Here is a 25,328-nt window from a genome sequence, read left to right as displayed (position 1 = left end):
CCAGCCTGTCGATCCTTCATGATGGCGAAGACCTTAGTCCGCGGTTATATCCGTGGTGGTGAAACCGAGTTATCTCCGAATGTGAATGAGTTTGGAGCTGTCTGTTTCAGACTATATACCTGCAGCCAGGGTTGTCTTTAGAGTGTTAGTTAAAAGTGTTGCATGATCTGATTTCCTAGCATTCCAGCCGTTCGAGCTATGGTGCTTATTTTCCTCTACTGCTCTCCTTGCAGCTTGACTAGAACTAGTTTCTCAATTGCAATTTCCATCCACCCAGTATGCTCCAAACCCCTGTATAGTCTCACAGTCTCGAAATCTAAGAAAATTTCGTCGCCATACCCTGGCAGTGATATCGATATCGTCATTCAACGCACAGACCACATGATTGGGCGAGGCTATCTACAGCCCCACTCGCATCGATGAACCCATGGCTGTCACCACGCCTCAACGTCAAGGGTCCTCGTAGTAGCTACGACCGGGTCAATACCAAGGTGTTGTCTAGTATCCAATATCTTTCATTCGTATCTCCATGCCACGCAAAACAGGGTATAGACAAAATCAGTATGCTAATAAAAACAGCATCAAGAACCCATATATCCAAGAGTCAGAACCAATAATCAAAAAAAAAAAAAAAAAAAAAAAAAAAAAAACCATAGCCAAATGCACCACATCAAATCATCGACCGCTCCTCAACCCATATCTGAAAGAAAGTTAGCATCCCATATTCAAAGAGGAAGTACAGTAAAACATGAACGTACCTCCATCTTCCCCATCTCACTCCCCTCCCTCCTAGCAACCTCCCTCGCAGAAGTAAACAACAAGTCCAAATCCTCCTGATCAACCATAGTTATCATATCCCCGTCATCCTGTACCTTCATCTTAAGCGGACACTTAAAGCCGAACTTCTCCCGGATACGATTCTCAAACTCCGCAAACTCAATCGACGGCCCGATCATGATATACCTTGTGTCATCCGGGGCATGGACCTTTGTGCGGAATTTCTGGATCTCCGGTCTGCGGGGGTTGGCATGGCGCGAGAAACGGGTTGGTGAGCGTGTACGTCGTTGTTGGGATGAATGATTCGGGCCGCCAGAAACGGCTGTGTTGACTAGTTCGAAGGATCCGTCGTTAAGCGTGGCTGCGTCGCATGCGTCACTGCCGTATTCTTCTTCTTCTTCTTCTATATATTGTGGTGGTTGGTGACGGGAGCCGCGGCCCCAGCCTGTGTTTGCTAGATTGCGTTGGCTTGTGTATGGATCGTACTGGTCGTGGTGTCCGTAGACTTGGTCTGGGGGGTAGGTTGCGTTTGTGTTTGTGTCGCTGAGATTTCGTCTGTGGCTGGACTGTTGGGTCCATTGGCGGGGTTCTCCGAAACCGCGCATGTTGCTTTGCTTGGAGGGTCCGCGGGGCTCTGATGCTGTGCGTGTTGTGCCTACTCGGGGTTTCTCGGTGAGTGCTTGCTCTTGACGACGGTCTAGGCTGGCGCCTGTTCGGTCTAAGTCGAGGCGTGGTGGGCGCACGCCTCGGAGGGATGATGATCGATGGTGGCCTGATGAGTGGCCTCCTGAGCCTGAAGCCGTGCTGACGGATCGGTCATCTGGTGGTGGTGTTGGTGGGAATAAGTTACGGTTTAGAGGGGGCTCGGAGTGCTGACGGGTGCGGCTGCTGAGGTTTTTGTGTACCAGATTGGTTGCAGCGTAGGATACTCCTTCACGTTCTTGAAGTGCAGCTTTATCAATCACCATTGGTTTCCATTGATGGTCTGATGATTGGTTACGATCAGATGCAGCGACCAGTCGAGCCTTGCCGAGGTAATCCTTCGTCTTGAGATTCTTGACTTTTGCTGCATTGGGACGATAGAGGATTCCGACTGGGATTGAGAATACGGTGTATCCCTATATTTGGTTAGCTGCGTAGACGGGTGACAAGAGATTCACATACATCTGCGTTCTCGCGAATTGCATCGTCAATTACATCATGGTCTGTGGTGACCTTCTCTTTCGACGCATATTCGAGATCCTGAATGCCTGGGTTCATCTGCCGTAGGTAGATATAGCAGAGGCCTCGATTGAACAAGACCTCGCACGAGAAGAGACGGAACTTCAGACCCAACTGCTCATAGTCAATTGAAGTGTTTCCCCGGAGATACAACAAGGTATCATTGAAGTTGGCCAATGCCTCTTCAAAGTCCCCGAGCAAGAAGTTGGACACGCCTTGCTGGAAGTAAGCAATCGCTAGATACCGGTCTAAGCCGACAGCACGTTGATAGCATTCTACCTGCACCGCGATGTCAGTAGCCTGGCCAGGGCCATCTTCTTCATGCACTTACCGCTTTATCGTGCTCTCCTAACGTTGCATAAATCACTCCGCAATTGAACAAGATCTTGGAAGTATCGGCGATCTGGTCAAAGAATCGCAAGGATTCCTCGAATTCTTGGTTGTCATAAGCGTCCAAGGCCTGCACCCAGGTCTCGATTTCCTACTCCGTCGTCAGCGCACAAATTCCAATTCATCACCAATGTCCATACTTGTTTGAGCGACATCGTCTCGAGTTACGAGAACATTGATTGTTTCTCCCGTGCCTAGGTTGGTATAGACGGCGAGAAGGTCTTGCACTTCTCATCCGACTCTCTAGGACACAAGGAGAATCGATGGGGTACGAGCTTGCCGGGGGTCACCGTCCGGAAGACGTCAGGAGGATCCCAGTAATATAACCGCTGGCACCAATGGCCAAGGGGTTAGTCGGTGTGACCGAAAACCTTCGCGATAAAAGGGGCCAGCCAAGAACACAGAGAGCGAAAGAGAGGAGCTGCGGGGGAGACGAGTTGGTGGGATGCGGATTGGCCGTGATACGAGGCGATATCAGAGCGGGCCTCCGAGATTGCGAAGTGAAGCCTTGGGATGTTGGAAAAAGGTATTAATAGAAAGCGAAATACCAAGCGAACAAGCGACCAGGGGTGCGCAGAGCGAGTGGCTGGTGTGATTAAAACCGCCAGTCTGGACAAGTTTGGATTAACCTCCGATCACGGTGAGGATGTGGAGGACCCAGCACATTGGATCCCAGAAGCGGATAGGCGGGTATGCAAAGGAGAGGGAAAAGTGCGAGCATCAGGGAAGCAAAACCCAAACCTCAAAGCCTGCAGAGAGGGGGCTGGAGAGGCTAGCCAAAGCGAGGGAAGAGCGACAAAAATAACCCGTGCACCTGCAGCATTTATGCATGATTGGAGCAATGAGAAGGCCGGACGAGGCATTTCGTGATACTGCCCTGTGAGTGGAGGTTGACGTGCATATCCAGTGGACTGATCGCTCTCAAGTTTGGATTGGACTTTTCTCTGGACCCTGACAACCAAATAGTACAGAGTGCGGGGATACAGAATCGTGGAATCTGGTCTGTCGCATCTTAGCTGTTGCGATCATTGATCATTGGTGCGTGGCCCCTGTCACTCGGTCTTCATTCCCCGCCACGGCGCTTGTAGTGCTTTATTTAGAGCTGAGGGTCCGAGGGTATCTCCCAACATTTCGCTTGGGATGCCTGAAAAGGAAGATGAAAGATCGAATGGTGGACAATGAGAGATGATGAGGGAAGGTTGGAAGAGGGGACGATCGAGGTCCACAAAGCTACATATCTGCTAACAGTAGATGCATGCACCTTTTTTAGTCTCGCGTTATTTTGGGATTTATTATCAATGACGCAGGATGATAGAATATAGTAGAGTAAACTGGGGTTTCCAAAGATTTAAAAATATGTATGGAGGTATACCAGTATGTAAAGTGTGTAGGACCATTGACTTCGTGGTATAGTAGTATCACTATGCTCATGGCATGGTATAAGTGCAAGCTCACTGAAATATGAGAGCAGATTAATGTGATGCGCCATTTACACATGGCAAACCCTGCCAAAAGATCTATTTATATCAAGCCTTCGCTAGATCGGTCTTGACGTGAACATATGCTTGGTAGTCCAAGGCCCACTCAGGCGCTTATTACCCTTGTCGGCCCACGTGTGCTAGAAATAGCATATTGACATGTTCCACATGGCTTCTCGGAAAGGGCTACAGGGAATTCACACAAGTACAGTCCAAAAGTTAGCCGGGAAACCGGCCGGATTTGATTCAACGCTGAGAATGACTATGTAGATCGAAACAGGGGATATTCTTTATTTACAGCTTGGCAACCATCTTGTTGCCCTTCTGGAGCAGAGCAGCGGCATCCGTGACGAGCTCATCGACGATGGCCTTGGCGGACTTCTTCTCGTTGACAACGGCAGCGACCTTGCCCATCAGGAAAGGACGGGCGTTATCAAGAGTGTCGTCGTCAACGTCATCGGGCAGGTTCTCCATGTCGTGCTCGACGGGGATGACACCCTTGGAGGTGAGCTGCTTAATCTCCTCGTGACGGTTCTCCTCCCAGTTGAGGATGTAAGGGTTCTTGCGAACACGGAGGGGACGACCCTATTATATCGGTTAGTGATCATACCAAATACAGAGAAGGAGTCTAACATACAGTGAAGATGATAGTACGGATGTTGTCCTCGAAGCCAGAGGTGCGAACAGCCTCCTGGTGAGCCTTGGGGGCACCGGCCTCATCAGACAAGATGAAGCGAGTACCGACCCAGACAGCAGAGGCACCGAGCATGAGAGCAGCAGCAACAGAGTTACCGTTGAACAGACCACCGGCGGCGATGACCTGCACGGGCTGGCCGGTCAGAGGGCTCTTCTTGCCCTGGACCAGCTTGGCAACAGTGGGGATGAGGACGGTGGTCGGGACATCACCAGTGTGGCCGCCACCCTCACCACCCTGAGCACAGATGATATCGACGCCGACGTCCAAGCACTTGGCAACGTGCTTGGGGTGACCGATCATGTTCATGCAGAGGATACCGGCACTGTGGAGCTTCTCGACAACGGCCTTGGGGGGAACACCGACGGCAGAGACGAACAAGCTAGCCTTCTCGGCGATAATGATATCAACGAGCTCGCCGAGCTTGCCCTTGGTGTAGTCGTAGCTATTGAAAGACACGTGGTTAGCCCTATGTCGACAACAAAGGACCGTGGTAGCCGATCGGGGAGTATTCTTACTTGGTCTTACGGGCACTGCCGCCGACCTGGGGGAGAAGAAGGTCGACACCGAAGGGGGCGTTCTTGTCGGTCAGGTAGCTTTTCAGCTCGGTAATCTGCTCGCGAAGCATATCGGGGGTGTAGCCGACACCACCGATTACACCAAGACCACCGGCGTTGGTGACAGCGGCGGCCAGCTTGGGGCCTGCTGCCACGTTCATGCCTGCCAGCAAGACAGGGTGGTTGATCTTGAGAAGATCGGTGATCGGGGTACGGATGACCTCTGTTTGGTAGACATGTTAGCAGTTGTCAAACGTTCGGTAACAGCGGGGGTGACATCGGTGGAAACAGGTCACATGTGAGGATGTGTTCACGATGTCAAGATCAAGGGGAACAGTATTGAAGATATCACTTACGAGGAGAAGCCATGATGTCAAATGTGTCAAAGAGATAATGCAGAAATAAAATCTGGGGAAGAGGAGAAGCAGGGAGCCACCCTATAAACCAAAGCAGCCTCGGCGCTTCACAGACTCGCGATGAGCCTCGGTCCATGACTTGACCGAGCTTAGTCACGGATGCTACCCCGGCAGCGGGGTTGGATCACGTGCTGACATGTTTGCTACTATATTTTTTAATGAAATGAATTATGTGTTGAGAAATCATATATTTTCTTTGTTGATCCTTGATCTCAGTTTCATAACTCACCCTTGGACCATCAAAATTCGTAGATAGTGTAATCAACATCGCCTGCCGAATTGTATACCGAGGAGTGATTCGAATATCTGCTACGAGACATGAATAGCTTGGCGTCTTGAGGGTTTCTAAAAATGCTGGTTTTGCCCCAGGGTTCATCTATTGAGAAGCCATCAAGTGTCATTAGACATGCAGATCTAGCCTGTCTCATGTGTTGGTCTGTCATGAGTATAAGACTGTAGATCTTAGGGCTTATAGACCAGCCAATTTACGAGTCAGATAATGCGTATCTCGAAAAGAAAAAAAGACGTATTGACATTGTTCAAAAATCTGTCTATATCTATGTCTATATCCAAGTAAGAAATGAAACGTAGCACGTAGCACAACGCTGTTCAACACAATCAAGTCATGTATATTGTTCTGCAAAAATAGAATACCAACATTTCCACCGGCCTGCCGTTGTTTAAAAGAACAAATTTTTTAACCCAAAGTAAGAGTGAAGCCTGCGTCAAGAGAGCAGGAGTTGGTGTTCACATCATCGGGCTTCTGGTAAGCCTCCTTGCAGTTTGCGTCGCCAGCGGCGCAGCTAACGGAGGTGCAGCTCGAATCACTGGGCTGCACATTGAATCCAGACTTGACAAAGTCAGAAGTCGAGTCAAGATCGATGGAGGACATATCCCAGTAGATAGTGCTGCCATCCTGGGTGTACTCGAACTGGAGGACGCTGTCCTCGCTCTCGGTAGTGGACATCTTGATGGAGATGCCACCGCCGTCGGAGTTGGTGGCCCACTTCTCGCTGTAGTCACCGCCTCCAGAGCTGATTGTCTGCATGGAGCCGGGGTTGTTGTCAGTGCTCCACAGGTACACGTTGGTGTCCATGTTGTTGACGATCTGGACACCACCGCCGGAGCTGCGAGCCTCGACGTTGGACTCGGCGTCACGGGTCCAGTGGGGCTGGGGAAGGGCGACGGCAGTAGCTGCCAGGAGGCCAGTCATGAAGACGTTGAAAGTCATATTGCAGGATTGCAAAAGTGAATGGAATTGGTGGAAAAGAATAGTGATTCTGGTGAAACAGTTGTCCGAAGTGACAGTGATGAGGATCTACCTCTAAGAGAATGGAATGACTTCAAGAAGAGAGTGACTTGAAGGATCAAAAGATTGTGCTGATGGAGAGAAAAGAAGAAAGAGTACCTGAGCAGCGGACTCTGGCTCCTTTTATACTACATGGTGGAGAAAGAAATCGAAAAAGTTTCAACGTCCCAAGCCCCAAAACCCCGAAGTGAACCACAGCCAGCAAAGAATGGATAAACTACATTTATGGTACAAGTATAGATGTGGATGCGCGCAATAAGGTTAAGTTCCTTGGATCGACCACCAATGAACTGCGGCTCTCGTTTCCACTCCGGTCTCGAACACCTCGTAATCACCTTACGCAGTGGTTTTGGCCTTCTAGAACTTCCTTTCTAGAAGTTCGTTCCATTTGTCTACGCATCCTGGTCGTCAAATAGGACTGCTTTTCTCCTCATCCGAAAACATTGCAATTGGAGAGCCTGACATCAGCCCTCTGTGGCGTTTACTGAAACAGCATTTACGTCAGCCTAAAGTGGCAACTTGAAGACGCAAGTCAGCCTCTCAGATGCAATGGAAAAAGGAAGAAGCTGATTAACCAATATGGCAGACTGAATAATCAGGTTGGGCGCCTAGCAGCATGGTTGCCGACTGTTCCGAGATGCCTTCAATTATTTGTTCGTCGCCGAGAAATGTTCTCTGAACATCCCGAACTTGGCCCATTGCCACTTCAATCTGCAAAGTCTACCATGAAATTCTCTTCCTCTTCTCCAACTCAGATTCTTTCACCGTGGCAGTGCAGACAGATCGGTTATTGTCTCTATTCCCATAACCGAGCATCCAGATATGTGTAATTCCTCTGGGGATGCCTTGCCATACCCCAGAATGATCGACGCTTTGACAGGATAAAAATAATTGATGTTCATTCACCGTTAGAAGTTCAAAATTCGATGAACTCGGCCGACAACACTATTCACTATGATCATAATTCCAATTCAAACAGCCAAGTACATATTATCTGGTAATATAGGACTGGCTTATTATTCGAGTGGGTGGTACTGGTCGACTTTTCCAATTCTTCTGGCGGGTATAGGTATGTACCAGAAGAGACGGACGAGGAGTCGAAGAGAACAACCTTTTCACAAGAAATTGCATGATCACGTCCAGGGATTCAGATTCCACGGAAGAATCTCTCATAATACCCGTAGATAACATTGTATAGCAATGAACTAATCTGGGGGACGTCATTGTCGTACGATATTCATTAGATTAAGTTCGAGGAAAACCTGACATCAGTGAAATGCTAGACAGTCTCCTTAATATTCAGAAGATAAGCTGTCCCAAATTCAAGAAGTGAGCCAGTAATGTTTGTTTAGAGTGCAAGATGTCATGGAATGGGAGGCCGGATGCGGCTTCCATTGCACCGGGTAGGGGGGATGCTCAAAAAGTAGAAATTCACTGGTTTTTGCCCAATTTTAAAGGCCTGGTAGATGGGTTTTGGACCATGGAATTCATAGATCAGAAACATGAAATTAAAAAATTCAGCTTCACCTCGAAAGACAGTCTCTTGTCTATGACGAGCTCCTCAATTTGTTGTAGAGTCCACAGCTCCTGAAGGTCAAATAACACCGACCCTTTGAGCTGTCTTTATCGTTGCATCTTTTAGGTAGCTCTTTCAGTGGTTGTACTTGTGTTGTGGTCAATCCACTTTACCTCAACCACCGAGATATATATTCCCTGCGTGATGTAGTTAAAAGCCCCCTAACCTAGTCGAACGTGAAACAAGGAAGAAATAAAAACAAAATCTAATTATTGTCGACAGCCCCATCAATTAATGAAATCCATCACAGAATGTAGCAATTCAAAGAGGCATAATTCGGAGAATGTCTGGGTCCATGATTCTCACAACCGAACGCATTACTACCATCACCAATGAACGAATCCTTATGATCCTTGTAACTGCAGTCCTCCAGATTCCATGTGTAGCAAAACCCATTCTTAAGGTACCACGACGCAATCTTGGTGAAAGTCCCAGCGTCGCAACTAGTAGAATGCAAACCTTCTTCGGTGTAGAACTTGCAAAAGGTCTCGATGCCCATGGAGTCGCTATTGAGATGACTGTTGAGATTCAGACATCTTGCTAGGTTCATTTGATCATATCCTTTGTTGTATCCTCCCAGGAGGTAGTAATTTCCCTGACAGTTCTTCTTTTCGTAGAGTGTCAGTTGCCATGGCACCATGTCAGTCTCAGTAGCGACCGCGGACTTTGTCGTTTTGTCTGCTTTTTTAGTTGTTGCTGGTGATTTTTTGCTGGTTGTTGTCGAAGTAGTGGGTTTCTTTGTGGTACTGGTCGTTTTAGTGGTGCTCGTAGGTTCACTTTTGGCGGCTTGTGTTGTTTCAACTGGCTGAGCAGCTTTCTGATCAGCTGTCTGAGTCGGCGCCGATGTGGTATGGGATGAATAGTCCGAGGGACTACAGAATTCCGGAGTAGTACCACATAATCCCCATAGAGAACACTGAGACCAGATTAGATGCGAACCAGACATTGATTCTTTGTGAATTCACTTACACATTCCCTGTTCGGGCAAGGGTTAAGAGTGCCAACTAGATCAAAGTTCTTCGGACGTGCTGTTCCAGGTACCTGGGGACCACAAGTAGCTTGCGGAAGTGCGACTGGCATCGGAGCAGCGCCAGCGCTAAGACAGATAAATGCACCTTGGTAAAGTGGCTTGTCGCATCCCAGCCAGGCCCATGTGTCCTTGTTGAAGGCTTCGATGTCGGCCACAGTGAGGCTGTTTTGTTGGGCAATGGAAGAACAAGTATCGGCACCTTGAACGGTATATGTGTAGCAAATCCCGTCACTGCCTTGCGTTGGAACAGGCGAAGTAGCGCCTAATACCTTGCTGGCGTAGCTGAAAAACAGCCCACATAGCACAAAAAGGTTGAGGTAAGTGTTACCCATGTTGTATGAACGGTTTTGAAGACGAGAGGTTCTTAAAAGCAGAGGATGTAAATACTTATAACATATCCACTTGCGAGTACATCAATGTTCTCGAGGCCGCGACTTCCAAGAAATTAGGGCCTTATAGTTACATTGGGCGATCCCAGTTGAAACAAGAACAATACGATCTACCACATTGTACATTTAGAAGTGCACCACTACGCTCGAGTGGCTTTTATTGTTGACAGCCCCAACTATTACTTCATTTGGTAACTAAATGGCTTCCTGCTGTTTGAAAATGGATGCGATGAGCATTGACAGCCTGCGAGTTCTCTTTGTCCTCTCCCTGCATTACTGCATGACTTTCCCAAAAGAATTAAATATAACCAAATCGGAATCTATTCTATTTTGTCTGGTAGATCTTGTAGGAGTCATGTTCTTTACTTGGACAGGTTACCTGGGTCTCGAGCCATCACCGTGAATATGCATATAGGGTTGAGTTGCACCGTGCTCGTTGATCTTTGAGAATACCCATGCGTAACTGAATAGCCAAAAGTCTGGAGAAGTTGAATTGAACTAGCTGAAAAATCCAAGCACAACACAGTGAATATAATGGAAAACAAGACTGCAATGTTGTCCCTACTCTCTAGATCTCGTGTAGTTTGACACCGGACACCTCAGGCACCAAACACTAATCCAACCGTGTCCATCTCCCGTGCCCGCTATCATTTCATCCTCCTGATCTTTTCGTTTCTTTTTTTTTTCTCTCAATCAATTTCCCAGTATGAGTGTCCAGATGAGTTGGAGAGCTCATGCATTGCCATGCATCCGCCGAGGCTCTGTCTCTCGACAACCAGCGAGGTGGCCGGGAACCCCTGCATTGCCGGGAACACCGGGCTCGCTGAGGCAGTATTACCGACCAGCAAGGTGAGTAAACATATCCCATTAATTGCACAATCTCTAACAGATATAGACTGGGAATAACCTCAAGCTTGAGTACGCGCCCCCGCTTATCGGCCTATCACCCCAAAAGGGAAAGATGACTGTCCCGCAATTTTTTTTTTTTTCTTGACATCCGATCTGCATTTGATCCATACTAAAAGTTTTAGTAGGACAAACTTGTCCAACATCAGCAGCAAAGCCAAATTCCTTTACTAGAAATGGCCGCTCGCAGCTCCTGATCAAATCGCCACATTTGACCCCGCCTGCGCGGAATTTCTCCAGTGGATCCGCCACCCGTTCAGACTTCAAGATGAACTTGAGATATCTGACCCCAGATGTACACCGGGCTTTTATTGCCCTAGGAAGCAATGTTGGGGATCGAGTAGAGATGATCGAACAGGCTTGTCTCGAAATGGACAAAGCTGGTATCAAAGTGAAGCGGACAAGCTCGCTGTTCGAGACTGCGCCAATGTATGTCCTTGACCAGGACACATTTGTCAACGGCGTGTGCGAGGTATGCCTTCCAACCACACGAAAAAGCCTTATACTTCAATACCAGAACCTGACAATCATAGGTTGAAACAACTCTTGAGCCTCTGGAGCTTCTCGATGCCATCCAAGCTATTGAAATTGAAATGGGCCGAAAAAAATTAATCGACAAAGGCCCACGGTGTATCGATTTGGACATCTTGCTCTATGATCAAAGAGTCGTATCTCACGAGCGTCTCAACATCCCACACAACCTGATGTTAGAGCGAGACTTCGTGTTGCGCCCTCTGAGCCAGTACGCCCCCAACGCCTCCAACATCAAAACCTAAGCAAACTAACCACCCACCCCAGATTGATCCCTAATGAGTACCCACCACTCACAGGGAAAGAAACAAAAACATATAGCGGCCACCTATCAGCCCTAACCCCACCAGACCCAACACCTGTATCAACAACTCCAATCTCACCAAACTTCCAACCCCTCCACGCAACAGACCCAAAACGCAGCACACACATAATGGCAATCTTAAACCTAACCCCAGACTCCTTCTCAGACGGCGGAAAACACTCCCCTACAGACCTATTCTACATAACAGAAATAGTGCGCAGCATGATCGCAGCAGGCGCCACAATAATCGACATAGGCGGCGAAAGCACACGTCCCGGCTCAACACCCGTAGGCGCAGATGAAGAAATCGCCCGCGTCGTCCCAGCAATCACCCACATCCGCACCAACATCCCCGAAGCCGCAAACATCGCAATCAGCATCGACACTTACCGCGCGCGCGTGGCGGAAGCAGCCTGCGCCGCCGGCGCAGATATCGTCAACGACGTCTCGGCTGGCCTCCTAGATCCAGAAATGCTCTCTACAGTCGCGCGTATTGGCAAATCTATCATCCTAATGCATATGCGCGGCACGCCGCAGACAATGACTCAGAGCCAGCTACATGACTACCCGAACGGGGTTATCGACGACGTAGCTACCGAATTGCGTGGTCGAATCACCGCTGCTGAGGAAGCTGGTATCCGGCGGTGGAGGATGATTCTTGATCCTGGACTTGGCTTTGCGAAGGTCCAGCATCAGGATCTGGAGATCCTGCGCGAGTTGGCGAAATTGCGTGGGATGGCTGGGCTGGAGTGTTTCCCGTGGTTGATGGGTCCTAGTCGGAAGCGATTTATTGGAACGCTTACTGGTGTTAAGACGCCTCGGGATCGGGTTTGGGGAACTGCCGCGACGGTTTCGGCTAGTGTTGCTGGGGGTGCGGATATTGTTCGTGTTCATGATGTTCAGGAGATGTGGCAGGTTGCTAAGGTTGCTGATGCGATTTATCGTGTTGAGTAAGTGTTGAAGGGGGGTGTTTTTTTGTTGCTTGTTCTGTTTATACCCATCGGCTGTACTGCACAGTGGCCAGTTCTTGTATTCAACATTTGGGTTGCGGGGGTTATACTTGTACTGCGTTTCTCTTCATTCATCATGGGAGTTTTATAAAGCGGTATGGGACATCAAAAATTGGGAGTTTGAGAAACAATTTTGTTTTATGTTACTGGTTGTCAATACTTTCATTTTCTCTATGAATAATATCAAATCACGAATTTCTGGATTATCTTGAACCATACCAACGAAACGGGGAAAAGAAAAGAAACAAAAGGATTCCTTCGAGCATCCGATGTTAATGTGAAGGGATGCGAAGAAACAGGGTAGAAGAAGCCAAGGTGCCATCATGAACACGCCAAAGTGAACATCGTAATAGGAAGATAAATTTTGAACGGCTTCTGATCGCGATGATTTTCAGGTGAAGATTTCAGAAGGTGGAGGGCAAAGGGAGACACAATATACGTCGCGGATTGGGGGAACAGGGGAACAATGAGGCTTGCTAAGAACTTAGAGCGATAGAAGGCGGGATATCTGATGAAAATGGGTATTGACTTAGTTGTTCAGATAGTTGCGGATAGCGCCTAGGACACGCATTAGCGAGATACTCATTACTATAAAGAATATTTACATACCTTGTAACTTAGTAGCGCCTTCGCCGACAATGTGCGACAGGTTCTCGATATCGTCTCCGGCGGTGATACCGAAGCGGCGGATAAAGTCCTTGGCAGCAACCTCGAGATCACCGTAGCCATCGTCAATAGCAGGAATCTCATCCTCGGACCGGCCGAAGTAATTGTTGCTGGAGATGGATGTAGCGCTGTCGAATTGACGGAGACGCTCCTTGGCCTCCGACTGAGCGGCGGGATCAAAGCGCTCCCGTCCGAAAAATTCATCGGAGGAGATACCCTTCTGGGTGCCGAAACGGGTCCTGGTCTGGGCGAGTTCTTCGTCTAAATGAATGTTAGCATATGGCTCCAATGTAAATATCAATGGAAGTATTACCATCAGCAGGGTTGGGCTTGGCAGGGCCAACAGACCCAAAAGTAGGCTTCTTAGGAGCAACAGGCTTCGAGACCTGACCAAAGCCAAGTCTGCCCATACCCATGCCTAGCCGCTCAACATCGTTGGAGTTGCGTTCATGAGACTTTCCAGCGGGGCTGATCGGGGTGGAAGCAGGGATGGGAATAGCAGCAGCGGCGGTAGCCTTCTTAGCCTCGGCTTCAGCCTGCTCAGCCTCGGGGTCGTAGCCAAGCTTTTCAATGCGCTCGGCTTCTTCCTTGGCCTTGCGCTCGGCCTCGTCGAAATCAATAGTATCAGCAGCAGCGACCTTCTTAGCTCCAAGCTTAGGCACCTTCTTAGCACCGAGGACACTGCCTTTCTTCGCGGCAGTGTTTGTGGTGGTCTTGCGAGCAGCAGGGTTTGACCGAATAGCAGTCGGCGCGGGAGATGCGCTCTTCTCTTCGGAAGACAGGGGAGACTTTGAGCGGGATCCGTTTGCATTCGCGCCGGCGTTCAGGAATGGAGAACCGGTTCGGCTGACAACGGGTGGCGTGCCAGTGCGCGAGGGCGGGTTGCTGGGACGCTTGATCGAGGGCTTGTCCCACGAGGAAAAGAAGTCGTCGTCTGCGTCGCCTGCAGGAGTGTTTGATCCATCGGAGGGAGTTCCAGCGGGGAGATCTGTGATGATGACTTCCTCGGGGTACCTAAACAAAGCAACAACACTGATCAGTGCCTGGTCGAGGCAGTTCCGCCGAGACATTGGGGTCCACTAACTGTTGCGCATCGAGCGCGGCGCGCTTCTTGAGTTCCTCCTTATATTTGACAGCTGCATTGCAAGTGTACTTGACTTTGGTGTCCTTGCTTGCGAGCGCAGCGGAGCCTCCGTGCGATTGGAAGTACTTGGTCGCGGACTCGTTTCCACCAACCTTCATTACCCGCAGCTGTTCCCATTGCCACTCTGTGTAAAAGATTAGCATTGATCCACTGGAAAGCATAGACAACGGAGGAATTGTGTCGCAGGTACATACGGTCGAGGTTTGTTGATCGAACGAAGGAGATGTGCACACCAAGGTTACGGTGGTGTGCTGAACAATCAAGGCAGAGATAGATACCGAATGGCACGGAGGACCATGTTGGGTTTTTGGTACCGCAATCGAAGCATACCTAACACAGCAGAAGGCATTAGAATCGAGTGCCACCGTGCAGCGTACGGGGGTGGGGTTCTGCGCACCTTGTTTGCGGGCTTCAACTTGATCTTCTCAAAGATCTTTTGAGACTGCGCCTTGGAGGCACTCATTTTGGTACAGAGGAGAGGTAAGGAGAAGAACACAAGGAAAAAGGGTGGTTGTGAAATGTGCCCAAGAGACAAAAAGCGTCGGAAACGGAGAGGTGGTCGGACTTGGACTGAGATTCAAAGTTCCTGGTATTTGAGTTACGACGCCCCCCAATTCGCCGCTTACCACGCCTCCACAGGCTGTATGTAATTACGTATTTTACTCCATAATGAGCCCCGTCGCACGTGATGCCGATGCAGATAGCGACGGCGATAACTGCACGTCTTGCCTCAACTTCCATGGGCTATATCGTTCACCATGAATAACCTTCCGGTCCGCGCTATTCAAATCTCCCCCCTGTCCCTCCTCCGCCAGTCTCCCCGCACACAGATCGCTCGGCACTATGCCACCCAGAGCGACTTGGGCCGTGGGCCTCGACCTACGGGTACATCAAGAAAGAAGAGCATTACAGTATTGTCAGATGACGGACGTGTGGAGTGGGGTGATTTGAGTAGAGGAGAGAAGGTTGCGCGCACAACGCAACAGTCCTTCAACTTCGTCATTGTGTTGGCTGGTGCAGTTCTGACGGTAAGAACTTCACCCAGTTAAGCGCTAAATTCGAGATGCTAACTATACTCCCAGGCTGGCGTGTTCACAGTTCTCTATCAAGAGCTATTCTCGCCAAACAGCAAGACGTGGCAGTTCGAGAAGGCAGTTGAGCGCATCAAGGATGACCCCGAGTGTATAAAACTACTTGGTGATCGCGGAGAGATCAAGGCATATGGCGAGAACACTTGGAGTCGGTGGGCACGGAGCAGACCTATTGCGTGAGTATAAGTTTTGTGCATCTATAGACCGGAAGTGTTAACAATCACTAGGACAACCATCGAAAAGGATCGATTAGGCCGTGAGCATTTGCGAATGAATTTCCACGTATGATGCTCTCCCCACAGATGAAAAAAGACGAAATTACTGACTATGAATCCAGGTCGAGGGTCCTCTCAACTCCGGTGTGGTTATTGTGCACATGATGAAGCCTTTGGACAAGAGCAACCTCGAGTACCAGCTTCTCGCGCTCGATGTTAAGGGTCACTCTCGTGTTGTCCTTGAAAAGGCCTCGGAGAAAGCCAGCGTTGCTAGCACCTTGAAGCTCTTTGGTATGCAGTGGCGCTAAACGTCACGATTGCCTCCAATCTGCTATTATACCCTTCTACTCTCACCACAAGACCTATGGCTTCTTATCTGTGGTAAACTTGGAAATTTGTTCCTGGTTCCTGTCCTGTCCAAGTCTGATCTCCTCATAGCAGTCTGGACACGGTACCTTCTGTAACTTCTATCGGCCACTGGCCATTCACTCAGGCTCCAATGACCTGTGCGATGTATTATAGTCATACCAGACCGCAACAGCGGTCCAAATATCAACACAAGTCCGGCAGCCCGGGCAAAATGCACTCAAAAATTAAAATCACAATATGAACAATAATTCTTATGTAAAATTATTAACAAGAAACCACATAATAACATGAAGAATGCACGCTGATCTACCAGTATCACCAATCTATACAACGCGGGGCCCATCAATAATGCTCTTGGCCTCCTCAGACCTCCACCAACTCTTGCCCTCCTGTCCAGGGAACTCAAAGGCATCCATACTATCAGCCTTCATCTCAACACTGTACCCAGGCTCCATAGGAGTAACATAGTACCCATCGAGGACACTAGAAGGGTGAACAAAGTGCTCGTGTAAGTGATCAACATACTCAAGCACACTCTTCTTGCCCGTAACGACAACATAGTCAATTGTGCTCAAGTGCTGAGTGTACTCAGGCAGACCAACACCACCAGAGTGCGGCACGATAGGCACGCCGAACTTGCGTGCTAGGAGGAGGATGGCGAGGACTTCATTCACGCCGCCGACGCGGCAGGCGTCTGGCTGCAAGACTGTCAGGGCGCCAGCTTGGAGGAGTTGCTTGAAGATCACACGGTTCTGGCACATCTCGCCTGTGGCGACGCCGACGGGGCCGTGGGGTGTGTTGGAGAGGGCTTTGCGGATTGCGGCGTGGCCGAGGATGTCATCGGGGGAGGTGGGCTCTTCGATGAACCACGGCTTGTATTCGGCTAGTTCTTGCATCCAGGTGATGGCTTCGGGGACGGACCAGACCTTTGGACCATAAGTGTCAGCTCAGAGAAATTGGTAATGGGGGATGTTGGGATGGAGTATAACATACCTGGTTAGCATCAACCATAAGGATATTCCCTTTATCATACCCAATAGCCTCACGAGCAATAGCCAACCGCATTTTATCATCCTCAAGATCACCTCCAACCTTCAACTTGAAGTGCTTATACCCCTGCTCAACACTCTCGGTAAGCAAAAGCTTAAGCTTCTCCTTACTATACCCCAACCAACCAGCAGAAGTAGTGTAGGCCGGCACAGCCCTGGAAGCCTCAGCCTCCTTGATGCGCTCCTGCTTACCAGGCTCGACCTCCTGCAGCAAGCGGATAGCTTCTTCCGGTGTGATAGCATCGGTGATGTAGCGGAAGTCAATGCAACGCACGAATTCCTCGGGAGTCATATCCGCGACGATGCGCCAGACGGGCTTGTTCAGGGTCTTGGCCCAGAGATCCCAGAGGGCGTTGACGACTGCGCCAAGGGCAAGGTGAATGACACCCTTCTCGGGTCCGATCCAGCGCAATTGGCTGTCGGATACCAGGTATCGCCAGGTCTTGCCCCAGTCGGCTGTTAGGTCAGAGAGGTCTTTGCCTACGACCATGGGGGCTAGGAGAGAGATGGCTGCGCAGACGATTTCGTTGCCGCGGCCAATTGTGAAGGTCTATTTTTGTTGGGTTAGTTTGCTGTTTGTTGGAGATTATGGTATAATGTAGTGGATGATTGGTAGTGGATGGGTTAACGTACCATGCCATGTCCGGAGTGCTCCGAGTCTGTAGTGATGATACAGTAGGCGGAAGAGTAGTCGCCAGCTGCATTCATGGCATCTGAGCCTGTCTTGTCGAGAGAGGTCTATGCATTGTTAGAGTCTGCGCTAAGTTGGTCATGGCAATTTCTTAGAAGGATGAACATACAGGAAACCTCACGTCCCGGGTGCTGAAGCCGGTAATCTTAACCATTGTGAGAGTAGTCGAATGCGACGTTAACAATGAGGCTTGGTATAGCAACGGCGATAAGAAATGCAGGCGCAGTGTTCAATGTAGCAGTAGTTGCTAGAAATGCGGGGAGTATATGTTCGGGGTAGACTCGGAGGTTGAATCCACACTTCCTGGTCAAAGTCACTCAGTGAAGAATAGAGTATGGCAGAGATGAAGAGAAAAAAAAAAGAATTGAGGACTCCCAGAGAAAAGCAGCAGTATATACTGCAAAATATAATCCCCCGCGCCATCGCCAGTTTACCCAGCGCCCCTCACACTTTCGAGGTTGACGCGCGTTAATTGGTGGATGATTGCGGACGGCGGGAAAATGCCAGATTCCACCAATCAGAGCGGAGGAAGTGTACTCGGAGTAGCTCCGCGTTTTTATTCAAGCGTGGGGTTGTATCTACATATGCAAGTCAAGTTACTAGGAAAAGGGATTGGGATTTCAAACAGCTAAATTCGGCTTTTGTACGTATCTGGGAATATGGTACCACAATAATGACCGGCATATAATCTACGAAGAAAGACCGCGCTTCTCGCTCTCCGAGAAGAAGATGATCATGCGCCACAACTTGCGAACAAGAACTTCGGCCTCCTCGTCCAATGCCTGTGAAATATGGTTAGTAACGAATACATGAATGGAAATGGATCAAAACTCACTTCTGCCAGTTGCTCGACCAGTTCCTGAGGAGGCGCGTGCTTGCGCACATGCTCCTCCACGACATCCACCAGCATCTGTTCTTGCACACCAAGATACTCGACAATCTTCTTCTCCACAAATGGCTTGAGCTGGTCGCTGAGAATAGCCTCGTCCACAAATTCCCACTTGACCTCCCACTTCCAAAGACCCTCCTTGTCCGTCGGGATCTCGGCAGCCAGTTGGCGAGCTGCTTGGGCGCGCTCTTCGTCGGTGAGACCGGCAGCTTCGGCGGCGGAGTCGAACTTGATTGGGACCAGTTGACGGCGGGTGGTAGAAGCAGGTTCTTCCTCGTCTTCGAGTAGACCCTCAACTTCGGCAACCGTGCGGCGGCTGGTAGCGGCCTGGGCCTTCTGGGCTGCAGCTCCGAGAGAAAGCTTGAAGCGCTGGGGTTCACGGGGTGCTTCCACGGTACGGGCCGTGAGCTCCTCAGCCTGGCGGGCAAGGAAGTCATCTGCCATACCGCGAGCCTGCTCCTGTTGCTGGGCGTTGCGAACACGTTCACGGTCTTCGGCGGCACGATCAGCATCGTCGATGTTAATCTCGCGAGCGCGTTGGGCGGCACGGCTGCGCAGCCAAGCACCACGATCTGCGTAATAGTCGGTTGTCTTGCGGCTGGCTTCGGTATCATCATTCCAGGCCTTAAGACGTGCTTCCATCTCGTCATGTGCAGCTTGTAGCCTTCCGTCTTCTTCCTTCTCACGTTTCTTCTCACGCTCGAGGGCAGCGGTTCGGCTGCGCTCACGGTTGAGCCAGCGGCGCTCCTGATCCAAGAACTGCTTCTCTTGATCATCGTTGTGCTTGGCCTGTCGGCGGCGTTCGATTTCCTCGTCGCTAGCATCGGAGTCCTCGGCGTCACGGTCAATGGAGACACCGTTGAGTGATCCGCCATTCACAAAGGAGACACCTTTCTGGTAGTCCTTGGGGATTTGAACTCCGAACGGCTTAGCGTTGGCCCCGCTACGATCCCGGGGACCCAGTGGGATATTGTTGGTACCACCAGCCGGACCGCTGGGGGCTGATGCTGGGGGTGACGAAAGCCGGCTGATTCTCGAGCCCGAATTCCGAGCGCGTTCCATAGATTCAATCTCCTCCTCGCGTTTCAGACGCTCAATATCGCGGCGGTTGCTTCGTTCACGGAATGCAGCAATCTCCTTGGCGACATTTGCGCGCATCTCGGGTGGGATGTCGGCCAACTCGTCTTCAATTGTAATCGGAATGGTGACGACCTCGCCGTCCTTCGTAACAGCATCCTTCATCTCACTGTCTCCCTCACGATCAAGGGCCGAGGCGTTTTCCTTTTTTGTAGGGGTAGTAGGGTTGCAAAGGTCGGACAAAACACTGTTCAGGTTGTTGCGCGCAGCGCTGAAGCGTGCTTGACGTTCCTCGGGGTCTTGCTCTGCTCGCGAAGCCTCAAACTGCTCAAGATAGGTGAGCGTGCTCTCATCAACAACGACCTATGGGATGTGTTAGTAGTGTTCCAATACGATCAAATAAACATTGTATACGCACCAGAAGAGTGCTCTTTTCAACATCCAGCTCCTCAGCACCTTCATCACGAGGCATTTGCCTCTTCACAGGAACCTGCACATCCTTAAGAATCTCCACCGCGATCTCCAGGCTGGCGGGATCCTCAAATTCAGCAAAACCAAACCGACAGGGCTTCTCATCGGCATCCGTAGCGCGAATCCACCGTCGCAGACCACCCACAGAGCCCAGAATGCGCTCAATTCCATCATCACCACCAGCACCCTCCGTAATGCCGCCAACGAAAAGAGTGCGCACGACCTCGTCGCGTGTAGGAGGCTGAAGCGGCATCATTGTATCACGGCCATGGTGGCGCTGGGTATCCATGCCTCCGGCTCCAAGACCAGCACGACGGCCAGGACCGTCCGATCCCCGCTCCCGACCCATTTCTGGAGCTGCGCCTGTAGGCTTTGCGGGACCCGAGGTTCCCAGGCGAATCACCGGCGCGGAAAAGTTGATGTTGGGCATATTCGCGGGCGGTTGGAAGTTGGGCGGGAAGCCTCCTGGTCGGCCTGGCTGCTGGCTGTTTACTTGCTGCACACCTGGAGGAGCAGCGGTTCCTGGGGCGGCCATCCCTGGAGGAGGCGCTGGTGCTGGTCAGCCTGTATTCAAAATGAGGATTCACTTGGTGGCGGGGATACTCACCCATTCCTGGGGGTGCGCCATAGGCACCGTAATCGGGGGCTTGGCCGTAGAGACCTGGGTCTGTGGATTGATCAGCATCTGTTTCGCGAAGTCTGGGGACTTTCTCATGGATCGGAGAGGATGAATGCACTCACGTTGGTAGGGATTGTACATATTGAAGGAGACTGAACCAGTACACAATTTACTGTGCAATGTTGGTTAAGGCTCAGTTCCAAACTGCAATGAAATGAAAGTACAGACGCAGATGAAATGTCAAGTTTGAAGTCGGCGAAAGAAGCGCATTGGATGTGGTCCGTGCGCGTATCTTGGCAGCAGCTTGATTAGTTCTGGAGATGATCACCGAGGCATTCTGGTGTGCTGCGCAAGGTCAGATCTTTATTTGCGAAATAGTTAGTTTACTTAGAGTCTATCTAAACTTGACCGAAGTTCTTCAGCTCGGAAATGGCAAGACGGTTATAATGTTACAAGTTGTATAGAATTGAGAGCAATTGGCTGCTCACTAGGTACTTCATTTAACAAAGGGATGCATCTATATGCTATTTCGTGGGCTTCATTTTCACAGTATTTATTTCTCATAGTGTTTTCTTCATGTATAATCGTGACTCAAGTTGAAAGTAGAGGGCATACGCAGGATAAAAGGAGACCAAAACCTTCCATATTTCATCCTCTCCAAACTTCCTGTCTTCCTCTGTCGGCTCAAATCCCAAATGACTCACACAGCACTTGGACTGGAGCGTACAATGCCCAATTCCATTCCTTCCTTCGCTGTTCAGATGTTGGCTCTCGCAGCATTTGTAGCCTCGGCTACAGGATCCACCTTTCGCTATACAGTCCTTGACAAGGCTCTACTGAAGATACCAAGCAGGATCTTCTCTTGCTATATGATATAACTTCTTTAACCGCTGTTGCGGGAGATATAACTTGTTGTATTCAAGCTTTTGCTCTGCCCTGTGGATGAGCCTTGTGAGTTCCTTTAGTTGTTCTTCAGAATCACGAGCATCACTTATCTCCCTAGGAGAAGTTGCCGTTTTCTGCAATGCTAGTTTTGATAGTTTAGTGCGTTCCTCGTATTATAGGAGTTCTCATAGGCAATATTCCCCATAGATCAATACCGCAAATATCGTCGATTCCAACTCCAGGCATTTGCCACAATGGAAATGAAGGACAAATCCCCCATGCTTACCGAGACGACTGATGGGCGTCAAAATTCTGGAGCATTTGAACGTTTGCGGCGCGCGGTCCCAATGCATGATCCAAATTACATTAACGTCTTGCGTGAAAGCTAGGTATGTGATATCACCGAGTAATTTTTGAGCCCCCAGAAGAAAAAGTCAGGGCTCAACAAATTCAAAAACGGATGAAGTCTAAAAGTAAAATGGTCGGGGGCAGAGTACCTTACGTGACTATTATGTCTAGTTGTGCACATGACCTAGCCGCGAGCTTGCCCTAGTGATTAACCACAAGAAGAGGATGGGATTTCTTGCTGGGGAAATGTGTTGGAACGGTGCTATTCTCTTTTTATCAGGACGCTCAAAGACAGGGCTAAGGGCAATTCACTACCCAAGAAAGACCAACTACGTACGGAGACCGAGATCGAAAAGACACCAAATACATTTCTTAGATCATGCTTTTATCCTTCTTATGTTGCCCTGTATACCGACGAATTCCCGCGCCAATGGAGTAGACCGTGTTCACCAAATGAATACGCCATAGCACCTGAAGACATATACACCATCACGGCTTCCGTATAGTGCTCTAAGAATAGTAAGTATCCTTGCGTCCACTTTTTTTCGACTTTCCTCCTCACATTTGTAGCCGTTATCAAAGCCGTAGTTAAAGGTATTCCTCAATCCTCTTGACCTATATAGGCTTCAACTTTCGCTTTCTCTTCTAGCCAATTTTTTACCCTACATCCTGGATTGGGTCCAGCTGCCCAATCCAGGAGCCTCTGCTCCGTTCCCCGAACAAGTGCTACCTGTATGCAATGGTCAGTTAGACGTGAGGGCTGCATACTTTAGGACATAACGGCTGATTTTAAATTTCTCCTTATGCGCACCTTTCGGCTCTGGGGCAACTCGTCAGTTTTCTTTGGTATGAGATGCAGGACGTAGATACAATTCGAGAACTACCGCTGAAGCACCGAACCACGTGACACAGCTATAGGTAGCTAGGAGATGTGGGAATATGATCATCTTCCCCTTATTGCACCGGGCTAGGGTGAGCAGTCACCTGGATAGTACCAGCGTTATTTTTGCCTAGCACTTGTACATAGCTTAGGATGTGAACTGGAAAGTTGAACAACGTTGACGTGATAGCCGTTCAGTTCCAAATGCCCCGCTATAGACGTCAGTGACAACAGTCGGGTATTCTGGAACAGCCGAATTGGTCAGAATGGGCCTTGAAAAGCCGTGTCATTAGCCTGAGTACGAATTGGTAGTTTCGGTCTACGGAGCAAATTACTGCGGATAAATCGGAGAATAAAGAAGGGAAATCAATAGTGGAAAACCGAATGCGGCAATGATGATGTTCGCCGGATGCTTTGCCCCACGACCGGACCCCAACGCGCCGGGCTCATTTGACCTCATTTACTTTTCTTGTTCCTCTCCCACTTTTGCTTTCTTCATCTATATACCCCCTTTAAAACTGTTAGGTATGTACTTCTACTCCCTGCATACCTCACCTATCTCCTCTGCTTCCGTGTGCCCCGCACTAACGCTCTACACATAGACCCATAATCGTCATCATGCCTGGTTTCTCACAAGCTTGCGACCTCCCTGCCTGGAAGGAGCTCCAGGACCACCACAATGCCCTTGGACGCAACATTGTCCTGAAGGAGTACTTCCAGAAGGACCCTAAGCGTTTCGAGAAGTTCAGCCACACCTTTACCAACACTGTTGACAACCAGGATATCCTCTTCGATTTCTCCAAGAACTTCCTCACCGAGGAGACCGTTTCTCTTCTGGTCAAGTTGGCCAAGGAGGCTAATGTCGAGGAGCTCCGTGATGCCATGTTCCGTGGTGAGCACATCAACTTCACTGAGGACCGTGCTGTCTACCACGCTGCCCTGCGTAATGTCTCCAAGGAGCCCATGCAGGTCGACGGCAAGAGTGTGGTTGAGGATGTCCACTCCGTACTTGAGCATATGAAAGAGTTCTCCGAGCAGGTGCGCAGCGGCGAGTGGAAGGGTTACACTGGCAAGAAGATCAACACCATCGTCAACATTGGCATCGGTGGTTCTGATCTGTAAGCACTCCTCCCGATGCGATTGATGATTTCATAGCTAACCCACCAACAGCGGCCCTGTCATGGTCACCGAGGCCCTTAAGCCTTACGGCCACCCCGACATGAAGCTCCACTTCGTCTCCAACATTGACGGTACTCACATTGCTGAGGCCCTCAAGAACTCTGACCCCGAAACCACCCTCTTCCTGATCGCCTCCAAGACCTTCACCACCGCCGAGACCACCACCAACGCCAACTCTGCCAAGTCTTGGTTCCTCCAGTCCGCCAAGGATGAGGCTCACATTGCTAAGCACTTCGTCGCCCTTTCCACCAACGAGCCCGAAGTCACCAAGTTCGGTATCGACAGCAAGAACATGTTCGGCTTCGAGTCCTGGGTTGGTGGTCGTTACTCCGTGTGGAGTGCCATTGGCCTGTCTGTTGCCCTGTACATTGGTTACGACAACTTCCACCAGTTCCTTGCTGGTGCCCAGGCCATGGACAAGCACTTCCGCGAGACTCCTCTCGAGAAGAACATTCCCGCCCTCGGTGGTCTCCTGAGCGTCTGGTACAGCGACTTCTTCGGTGCCCAGACTCACCTGGTCGCTCCTTTCGACCAGTACCTCCACCGTTTCCCAGCCTACCTGCAGCAGCTGTCCATGGAGAGTAATGGTAAGGCTATCACCCGTTCCGGCGAGTACGTCAAGTACACCACCGGTCCCATCCTGTTCGGTGAGCCCGCTACCAACGCCCAGCACAGCTTCTTCCAGCTGCTGCATCAGGGTACCAAGCTCATTCCGGCCGACTTCCTGATGGCCGCCGAGTCTCACAACCCCGTTGAGGGTGGCAAGCACCAGCGCATGCTTGCTTCCAACTTCCTCGCCCAGTCCGAGGCCCTGATGGTCGGCAAGACCCCTGAGCAGGTCAAGGCCGAGGGGGCCCCTGAGGAGCTTGTTGCCCACAAGACCTTCCTGGGCAACCGCCCTACCACCTCCATTTTGGCCCAGAAGATCACCCCTTCCACTTTGGGTGCTCTGATCACTTACTACGAGCACCTCACCTTCACTGAGGGTGCCGTCTGGAACATCAACTCCTTCGACCAGTGGGGTGTCGAGCTCGGCAAGGTCCTCGCCAAGAACATTCAGAAGGAGCTGGAGACCGCCGGCGAGGGTGCCAACCACGACAGCTCAACCAGCGGTCTACTGCTCGCCTTCAAGGCGAAGGCTAACCTGGCATAGATTGAGACCTTTGG

The 25,328-nt window shown here is 50.2% G+C and overlaps 10 protein-coding genes across 10 annotated transcripts; 3 read left to right on the top strand and 7 right to left on the bottom strand.

The window, feature by feature from the left end:
* Nucleotides 1-670: 670 nt before the first annotated feature.
* On the bottom strand, nt 671-2,543 carry N7508_000481 (putative PB1 domain protein; the record flags this gene model as incomplete). Its single annotated transcript, XM_058458566.1, has 5 exons — nt 671-700; nt 759-1,895; nt 1,942-2,277; nt 2,330-2,479; nt 2,529-2,543. 5 exons carry the CDS (start codon nt 2,541-2,543, stop codon nt 671-673), a joined length of 1,668 nt encoding a protein of 555 aa, XP_058324788.1.
* Nucleotides 2,544-4,160: 1,617 nt separating this feature from the next.
* N7508_000480 (nitronate monooxygenase) lies at nt 4,161-5,486 on the bottom strand (the record flags this gene model as incomplete). Its single annotated transcript, XM_058458565.1, has 4 exons — nt 4,161-4,451; nt 4,504-5,005; nt 5,079-5,340; nt 5,474-5,486. 4 exons carry the CDS (start codon nt 5,484-5,486, stop codon nt 4,161-4,163), a joined length of 1,068 nt encoding a protein of 355 aa, XP_058324787.1.
* A 744-nt stretch (nt 5,487-6,230) lies between these two features.
* On the bottom strand, nt 6,231-6,764 carry N7508_000479 (uncharacterized protein; the record flags this gene model as incomplete). Its single annotated transcript, XM_058458564.1, has 1 exon — nt 6,231-6,764. One exon carries the CDS (start codon nt 6,762-6,764, stop codon nt 6,231-6,233), a length of 534 nt encoding a protein of 177 aa, XP_058324786.1.
* Nucleotides 6,765-8,662: 1,898 nt separating this feature from the next.
* N7508_000478 (uncharacterized protein) lies at nt 8,663-9,780 on the bottom strand (the record flags this gene model as incomplete). Its single annotated transcript, XM_058458563.1, has 2 exons — nt 8,663-9,334; nt 9,388-9,780. 2 exons carry the CDS (start codon nt 9,778-9,780, stop codon nt 8,663-8,665), a joined length of 1,065 nt encoding a protein of 354 aa, XP_058324785.1.
* Nucleotides 9,781-10,543: 763 nt separating this feature from the next.
* On the top strand, nt 10,544-12,532 carry N7508_000477 (folic acid synthesis protein; the record flags this gene model as incomplete). Its single annotated transcript, XM_058458562.1, has 5 exons — nt 10,544-10,686; nt 10,733-10,755; nt 10,872-11,215; nt 11,277-11,485; nt 11,542-12,532. 5 exons carry the CDS (start codon nt 10,544-10,546, stop codon nt 12,530-12,532), a joined length of 1,710 nt encoding a protein of 569 aa, XP_058324784.1.
* Nucleotides 12,533-13,117: 585 nt separating this feature from the next.
* Nucleotides 13,118-14,861, bottom strand: N7508_000476 (ADP-ribosylation factor GTPase-activating protein; the record flags this gene model as incomplete). Its single annotated transcript, XM_058458561.1, has 6 exons — nt 13,118-13,146; nt 13,198-13,515; nt 13,568-14,268; nt 14,339-14,522; nt 14,593-14,728; nt 14,796-14,861. The coding sequence occupies 6 exons, from the start codon at nt 14,859-14,861 to the stop codon at nt 13,118-13,120; spliced, it is 1,434 nt and encodes a 477-aa protein (XP_058324783.1).
* Nucleotides 14,862-15,156: 295 nt separating this feature from the next.
* tim21 lies at nt 15,157-16,012 on the top strand (the record flags this gene model as incomplete). Its single annotated transcript, XM_058458560.1, has 4 exons — nt 15,157-15,426; nt 15,481-15,665; nt 15,717-15,771; nt 15,827-16,012. The coding sequence occupies 4 exons, from the start codon at nt 15,157-15,159 to the stop codon at nt 16,010-16,012; spliced, it is 696 nt and encodes a 231-aa protein (XP_058324782.1).
* A 384-nt stretch (nt 16,013-16,396) lies between these two features.
* N7508_000474 (L-fuconate dehydratase) lies at nt 16,397-17,967 on the bottom strand (the record flags this gene model as incomplete). Its single annotated transcript, XM_058458559.1, has 4 exons — nt 16,397-16,999; nt 17,067-17,672; nt 17,756-17,860; nt 17,923-17,967. The coding sequence occupies 4 exons, from the start codon at nt 17,965-17,967 to the stop codon at nt 16,397-16,399; spliced, it is 1,359 nt and encodes a 452-aa protein (XP_058324781.1).
* Nucleotides 17,968-18,502: 535 nt separating this feature from the next.
* Nucleotides 18,503-21,010, bottom strand: N7508_000473 (uncharacterized protein; the record flags this gene model as incomplete). The annotated part of the gene is made up of 5 exons (XM_058458558.1): nt 18,503-18,595; nt 18,649-20,142; nt 20,198-20,799; nt 20,858-20,917; nt 20,992-21,010. The coding sequence occupies 5 exons, from the start codon at nt 21,008-21,010 to the stop codon at nt 18,503-18,505; spliced, it is 2,268 nt and encodes a 755-aa protein (XP_058324780.1).
* A 2,590-nt stretch (nt 21,011-23,600) lies between these two features.
* N7508_000472 (glucose-6-phosphate isomerase) lies at nt 23,601-25,314 on the top strand (the record flags this gene model as incomplete). The annotated part of the gene is made up of 2 exons (XM_058458557.1): nt 23,601-24,100; nt 24,153-25,314. 2 exons carry the CDS (start codon nt 23,601-23,603, stop codon nt 25,312-25,314), a joined length of 1,662 nt encoding a protein of 553 aa, XP_058324779.1.
* Nucleotides 25,315-25,328: the final 14 nt, after the last annotated feature.

This window comes from Penicillium antarcticum (assembly GCF_028974205.1).
Source record: "Penicillium antarcticum strain IBT 31339 chromosome Unknown utg000001l_segment0_segment0, whole genome shotgun sequence".
NCBI lineage: Eukaryota > Fungi > Ascomycota > Eurotiomycetes > Eurotiales > Aspergillaceae > Penicillium > Penicillium antarcticum.
Note: the sequence above shows the minus strand (reverse complement) of the source record. Positions and strands in the feature narration are given on the sequence as shown.